The sequence below is a fragment of the Hippoglossus hippoglossus genome, chromosome 14 (genome assembly GCF_009819705.1).
Source record: "Hippoglossus hippoglossus isolate fHipHip1 chromosome 14, fHipHip1.pri, whole genome shotgun sequence".
NCBI lineage: Eukaryota > Metazoa > Chordata > Actinopteri > Pleuronectiformes > Pleuronectidae > Hippoglossus > Hippoglossus hippoglossus.
In genome coordinates, this window is record NC_047164.1 from 14,212,047 (window position 1) to 14,219,962 (window position 7,916).

Here is a 7,916-nt window from a genome sequence, read left to right on the forward strand (position 1 = left end):
AAAATGTTGGTGTTTACCAAGTCCACTAAAAATGTTCTTTACTTTTACGTAACACTCGATGTGACACATTTCTGGTTTGTGCATTTTTCATGATCAAAAAGCATTTAAACAAGAACATCAGAACAGACACACCCAGCCGCCTCACTCTCCTTTTAGCTTCATGACCAGTTGGCTCACTGAGAAGTTTTTGAACCTTGTGTAGTTGTTAAGATTAAGAAAACATTCAAAGTTTGAAAAGGCAAATAACATCATTTGGAAATAAAACATTTTTACATCTACTTGTCTTCTAATGAGCACGTTGTTCTGTTCTGCACTGCTCTATCAACTCTGTGGTTTTGGTTAAACAAATTCTGCATTTTTGCTTTACAGACATTTCATCTCAGTCTGTTTTAAACAGGCTGCTGCCGCGTCATGATATTGCGCACATGTAAACCATCTTTAAGGAGGTCCTCCCACTTTGACTGCACTCAGACCGCATGTGTGTCACAAATCTCGAGGCCATTTCAGCAGCAGAGAAAAACAGTCTGTTGTATCTCCAAATTACACATGTTAGATGACTTCCATGCAGCTTGGAGTGGTGTAAGTTGTGCCGTGCAGTTGGAAAAGGAAAAACGCCAGGGGTGGTGGAACGACTCCGTGGCAGCAAGCGGAGCAAAAAGGAATTAAAACATGGCTTTGAGACATGCAGGCTTGAATATGAGATAAACAGGGTGGATTTAAATATTGGACTTTCTTCCCTTTCTCATCATGGCAAAAAAAAGAAAAAAAAAAAGCCTGAAGCTTCTCACCCAGTTCTGGATGTCTGGAAATCTCAGCTGGAATGAGAGGAGGCTCACAAATTCCATATCCGCTGAAAGGCTATTGTATGACAGCTGGGAAAACAGCACTGAAGACCAGTGCTCCTCCAGTGCACTGACACAACTTCCGACTGTAAGACAGATGGAAAAACTCCCCCGTCCCCAGAGCTGTAAAACACATCCTAACACACATGGCTACACCCAAGGCCACATTTCAGCCCTTTCAACAAACAAGTGTCGTTGCTTTAAACTTCACTCGGTTTCTCCAACCTTTAGTTTGAATCCAACTCTGAAAATGTACATCAAACCAAATGGTGGTCATGATACAAAATAGTCTCTGCTGAAGACTCAGGGCTACAGAGCTTTTAAAAGACAGGCTGAGTCACTAGCTTCCTTCAAATCAAAGCTCAAAAATCACGTTTGGTGTTTTCATTCTTTTATTTTTAAAAAATGTTTATGTTATTGGTGCTATATAAATAAAGACATTATTACTATTATTATGATACAACACATAGTTCACTTTTGAGCCTAAAAAAACACTCGCTCTTTAATTAAACACATAAAATGAGGAACTCTAACAGAGAGTTTCAGAGTAACTTCACACCTTCAAAACAATATAATATACTGTCTATAATGCCATGATGCTGCTGGTAGCCATCAGCCTTTTGTGTTGTGTCTTTCTGTCGTGTTGTTCTTCGACTCGGAACAAATTCAGATCAGTTCATTTCTGTCATCTGTGCAAAGAGAAGCAGAACATCTCCTATGGATTATGAGTGAGAACATTCTGCTAATTCTTAATGTAAAAACAAACTGGATCAAATGCACAGACGCAAAAGCTGAAAACAAAATATTTTCTACGCTCATGAAAAGCTGATGTTTTGGAGATAAAGCAAGGACGACATGCTCAGAAGTTCCTGATATTTCAGAGCTAGAACAGTGTATTTTTGAAATGCAAAGAAAAAAACTGATATATATTAAACCGTATCCAACATTCTTATTGTTTGTTGTCTGGAATTTAATTTCCGGAAAATATAGATCAGATAAGGAGGCTACTGTAGTTTTTAGCTTCTGGTTTTTACCTCACCACTAAGGGTGAAGTAAAACATGAGCAGGCAGACACATTTATGTTAGATGATGAGACTCGCTTCCTGCTGCGCTTTCAGAAAACCTCTCTGTGCATCAAACCACAGACGATATAATGGAGTCAAAGTTAATTAACTGCAATAACCCCAGAAAGTCTCAAGGGACAAAGTCTTATCTCGCTGAGCACCCGGCCGTGTGCGGTTTTCTGTTCACTGCGTATCAGCAGTGTCACGCATGGAGATGCTGGCCTCCTGTTTCCTTTGCCTCTTGTGCCTCCAGAGCAAGATGGCCAACAAGAGGAGCAGCAGGAAGCCCAGCGCTCCTCCGATGAGTCCTGCTGTCAGGGGCAGACTGCTGTCTCTGGGGTGGTACATCATACATGAGCCTGGACTGGATCCGATCCCGTTCACTGCAACCACACAGACCTCTGCAATGTTTTCTAGGATGCCCAACCCCCCACTCCTTTTTTCCTTCCCAAAGATCTGCTGCTGTTGGTCCCCTACTGTCACCAGATACGTTGTGACATAGGAATAAGGTGCACACCACTGAATCACAACGTCTGACCCATTCCAGGACACCGATCTTAAGTTGGGAGCCTCTGGAGCCTGGTTGTGTAAAGTGTGCCCCGGACACGAGCATTTGGTGGATTCTCGAAGCACAGAACAGGAGATCTGACCCTCAAGACAGGGGTCGTAGTTGCATCGTTGAGGAGGTCTTACATCTGTAAGACCTCTTCTGGGTACGATGGTGGTTACCTTGTCCTCAAGTTCGTCGTAATCTTCTGTGGAAAGTCTGAGGGCCTCGGTGGAAAACCCATGTGGCCTCAGAGGTCCCATGGGATTCGTGCCTGCGACTTGTGATGATGTTGGCAGGGGAGAGCAACCGCTGATGAAAAACAGGCAGACGATCACCGGGGGAAAAGGAAGGACCCTGCTGGCAGCCAACATGCTGTCTGGAGATCATAAAAAGTAAAAGTCAGTCGTGTTGGAATATCTGTTTTTTTGCATAGGAATGATAAGTACAACCCCCTTGGGTTTCCAGCTATGTGTACATTCAGATTTAGTTTCTTGTTGACTTGAATAAAACAACGTTTATTCCCGGGTGTTGAGACTTTTAGAGATTATACGACTGCAAAGGGAGCGACTTGTCGACTGAATTGGCTAGCTTCAATACGAGCCAAGTTTCAGCTGAGGAATAAAAAAAAATCTCCCTCACTTTGAAGCATAAATTGTTGATACTAGAGGGAGGCTCCTGAGTAAGCACATGAGAAAAACATGAACACCTAATTAGCAGAAATGCATTACTGAGCGACATATTTGTCAATGATTTATAGTCTTTCCTCCTCACAGGGCTTGTGGGAATAATCCTCATTTGTTGAGCTTTGGAGATATTCACACTAATTCAACATTCCCTTCTGTCTTGCACAACAGGTCCAAATGCCTACACACCCAAGACACAGCGCTGCCCAGTCAGCTGGATCAAGTTACAGAAATGTGCGATTTCCACAGCAGATTCCACATGAACGTACCTGACATGTGCTCGGTGGTGAACATGCAGATAACAATGAAGTCCATTCAAAGGCAAGAACATGTGTGTGTGTTTAAATGCATGGAAAACAGAGCAGGAGCCTCCACTGAATACTCAGCTGTATGTGCCAGCTGAAACTATGTGTCTGTGTCGAGTATGAAAAGTTATGATCTTACCTGTTGCTTGCAAAATAAAAGTTTGTAATCTCTATTCAAATTTGAAGCAGCTTCTTCTCCTCGTCTTCCCTCCACTTGCTCCTTACTCTTGCTCTCTCCTCCTTTATATATTTTTCTTCTCCCCAACAATCACCTCCTTCTTTCTGTCCTCCCACAGTCCCCCCTTTCTGTTATTCCCTCCTGCACCAGCTCCTCCTCCCTCCTTGCTAAATGGTTCAGTAATGTGAATGACGGCCTGAGTGAGTGAGTGTACTTGCTATTAGTGGTATCACTGCTATTAGTAACATCACCGCCGTCTGATTTCTGGTGAGATAAACCACGTGAACTCTTGTTGCGTTGCCTCACAGTGGAAGATTTTCAGAGCGTGTCTGACTTGTTGATGAGCTGTTCTCCTTTTAGGGCCGAGGAGAGCTGAATAAATCAGGGGAGATCTCTGTTCCATGGCTTTGATTTACTGGAATTACTCATTCCTGACATAATCGGTGGCTACAGACAGCTTATCCCATCATCCCAGCCGCCTAACCCCTCACCTAAATAAAATTTATGACATGAATTGAATCATAGCAGCTAAACTGAAACATTCTGTGCCGCTGCTTCCCCAAAGAGCGGGTATGAACCTGACTGGACTTGTTCTGGGGATGATTTGTGATGCATGAAAATGCCAGGATGCAACTTAACAAACTTGAAAAAAACCTGAATATAATTCAAATAAGAAGTGAAATTAGAATGGCACTGTCTCCACCAAGGCCCAACAATTTTGAAACCACATTTAAATTCACTAGATCCCGGTTTTCATTTGGTTCTTGCCCACATTTCACACATTCTGAAATATCAGCCGCCTTATTATGCATGATTTTTTCACATAGATCCATGAATTACGCTCTGAGAAATCAAGGGAAATGTTGAGACATTTCACAATGTTAAAAAAAGTGAAAACAAATACATGCTGGATTCACCCTCTGATCTGGATCATGTCCCACACCTCCATGAAATCTCATGGAAATCAGTGGATTCGTTTTTTTGAAGTAGTCCTGTTCAATTACAAAACGAATCCTCTTGTCAGAGGTAACAAGAAGAGGTGGTGATTCATTTAACACACCAGCAACATCGCGATAAGTAAACTCCACACAGCACTTCCATGAGAGAGGGACTGAACAAGATGTTTCGTTTGTGGGAGAGCTGTGGCTTTAAAATACAGCTTCACGCTTACATTTCCACCCTGCCTTCAAGCTTAGGCTGCACAAAAATGACCAAAATGGGCTTTCATTGTCCTGAGCCAGAGGAATTCACCAAACTGATGAAGTTACCTCAGTTAAGCGGTTTTAGCAGATGAGTCATATCCTGGTATACAGCCGGCAAATGTACAATTAAGAAACCAACAGGTATAACATCACAAATATCCTTTTTTTTCCAAAAGAAGGAATATAAATTATATTAATTTGTTATATCAGTATTACATTTTTATCAGTTGTTTATTTATTTTTTGTCTCTCTTTCTTCCTTATTGCGTCTAAGGGCACACAGGAAGGAGTGTGGGTGTGTAAGTGTGAAGGAGATGCATATATTTGCATCTAGGATATGTGTGGGTACATGTTGTGTAATACAGGTTGTGTTTAATATCTGAATCTAATGCTGAAAAACATGTATTTATATTTTGCCTTATTTCCCGTTTATGGTAAAAGGAGGTTTCGCAAACACATTTAACACCAGGACCAAAGATGGTGTGACTGACGACAGGAACCAGTAAGAGGCAGTGATGAAGTCACATATACTTCCTAAAAAATGACGCGAAGTCAAGCAGATGGTAACTGTTAGACAGCAGCTAATGCTTATATAAGCCCATTATACCCTCCCCTTCTTGCCCATGGACCACGTCACTCTTTCCCCAGCCACCACATCTGGCTGACACAAGTGTGGTTTCCCCACCAAAACACAACACTTTTTTTTTTATATAGAAATGAAATGAAGGCAAATGAATACTACAATGCCCTGTGTCTGAACTGCCATTATTTATCTATTAATTTACTTATTTCCCAATGGTTGGTTGATTAAATCATCAGCTGTGATTTTTCTCTCCGACCCCTGAATGAGACAAAGGTAGATCAGAATCAACAAGCCAATGTTTTTTTTTTTTTTGGTTCATTTAAAAAAACTAATTCATCATGAGAACATCCAGCCAACGTAGACACACAGGAATGAGGCACTGCAACAAACATTTTTGGATTACAACGCCTGCAGGCTGTATTCAGAGGACAGTATGATTCACTCCCCTTTTCTGAATAAACAAATATAATGTGATCTAGAAAAAGATTCATTTGAATTAAATCCAGATCCAATTGTAAGTATTTTGCAAATGTTTGACAAATTATAGAATATTCTTTCTATTTCTTTTTATTTCAGAGACTAATGCATACCAAAGCAATAAATAATAATAAAAAACAGCAATAAAAGAAAGAGATAATGAAATGTATATAATCAACACTGTTATTTTAATCAAACAAACATGAAATAAGATGTATAATAATTATAAAATTTGTTAAAAGCCAAACTAAATGGATGGTTTTTCCATTCATGTTTAAAGATATCAACATTTTCAGCTCCTCTCAGATCCTCCTGTTCCGGCATGGTGGCTGGAAACAGCATATGTTTGGTTCTGCTTTGTGGAACAACTAATAGAGAGGAACCAGAGGATCTGAGAGGCCTTCCTGGTTTACAAACTACAAGTTGTTCTGTTAAGTGGTCCGTGTAAGTCCATGCAGTGCCTTTTAAGCTAATAAAACTATTTTTAAAACCAGCAGTTTTCTGTATTATCACGTTTGTGAGGAGCTGTTCCAAAGGGAAATGTCTAGGCCATGTTTAGGGTTTATTACCTGACTGGATCATTTATTATTAAAGCAGCCTGCAGTGCCTCCTAGAGCCGACACCGGTGGATGGAAAAAGCAAAAAGCTTGGCAGGGCCTGTGAGTCCTCAGTTATGCAACTGGGTGTGGGTGATATTATTAATTTGTGCTCATGATGAGCTGAGCCCCTTGTGTTTGGTTCCAACAAACAAACAGGCTGAGTGTCCTTCTCCACTTTCAGGGTCTGAACTCATCCTCACCTTCAGGTCAAGAATGTACGGGTACATTAGGTTCAGAAGCCTATGGTGTAATTCTAAACTGAAAAGAGCAAAGTTCAGCGTTTCTCCTCAAATGGCTGCTGCCTTACCGGGAAGTTTGGTTCACTTTTAACCCCGAACCTTGACTGACAGGCTGAAAAACAGGATGCATATTACACTTGCTCGTGGAGTAGACACCTGGCTCTTAAATAAATAAATCTGTCAGACTTGGATTGAGGAGCACTTAAAATGTCACCAAATAGCTATTTATTTGTGAAAAGAGACATGCATCAAAAGTCAATATGCTCGAAAACATGTCTTAAAAAGCGAAATGATTAATAATTATAAATATCATTAAAGGATCTATGGAGGACCACAGTGTCATCTTTTTAACCAATTAATTTGTGAAGTCACATATTGACTCTAATGTTATTTTATGAATACATCATTTTTTGAAACATAAAATAGTGACCAACGTTTGGTATTTATTTTGGGATTATTTAATTTATATAATATATATTATAAATTCTTTCCTGTTTTTAGTGGAATTTTAAACGAATTGAATCCTTATGATGGTTCCCCACACTGTATTCACTATAATCTTAAAAGAGAAAAACCAACAGGAGGAAAAGGTACGAGATCAGTCAGATATATATTGATCTGCTGCATATATATTTATTTTATACGCTACAGTATTTATTCATCTGCTGCTACCTGTCCTGTACATATATTCTTCATCACCTTAACTGTACACAATTTATGTCTGTGTTACTGACCTCAGTGCACTCTGATCACTTTAATCATTCAGTGTTTATCTACGTTGCTACAATCAGTTTTCACAGCCGTTATCCTGTTCACCGTCCCTTTACAATCACATACACTACTCTCTTACTTTATAACTATAGTATACTGCACTGAATTTTAACTGTCCATGGGCATTATACTGATGTCATCGTCTTTTCTTTCTTGTTTTACCTGCTGTCTTGACATGCTCTATGTGCCTTAGGATTTCCCTCCGGGGACAAATGAAGTTGTTTTGAATTCTTATTATTACTATTATTATTATTATTATTTTTGTTTTTGTTATTATTATTATTATTGTTGTTGTTGTTGTTGTTGTTGTTATTATTATTATTATTATTATTATTACATGCAGATAGGCTTCAGGTTATGATAAGGTAAAGATAATCTACACCTCAGGCTTGTGATCTGTTCTCTGGAGGAGATGGAGCTTCCT

At 39.8% G+C, this 7,916-nt stretch overlaps 1 protein-coding gene across 1 annotated transcript; it reads right to left on the reverse strand.

Moving 5' to 3' along the window:
• Positions 1-1,113: 1,113 nt before the first annotated feature.
• On the reverse strand, positions 1,114-3,853 carry LOC117774613 (LRRN4 C-terminal-like protein). The gene is made up of 2 exons (XM_034607174.1): positions 3,584-3,853; positions 1,114-2,832 (listed from the first exon to the last, which is right to left on the reverse strand). The coding sequence occupies exon 2, from the start codon at positions 2,825-2,827 to the stop codon at positions 2,090-2,092; it is 738 nt and encodes a 245-aa protein (XP_034463065.1). The 5' UTR covers positions 2,828-2,832; positions 3,584-3,853; the 3' UTR covers positions 1,114-2,089.
• Positions 3,854-7,916: the final 4,063 nt, after the last annotated feature.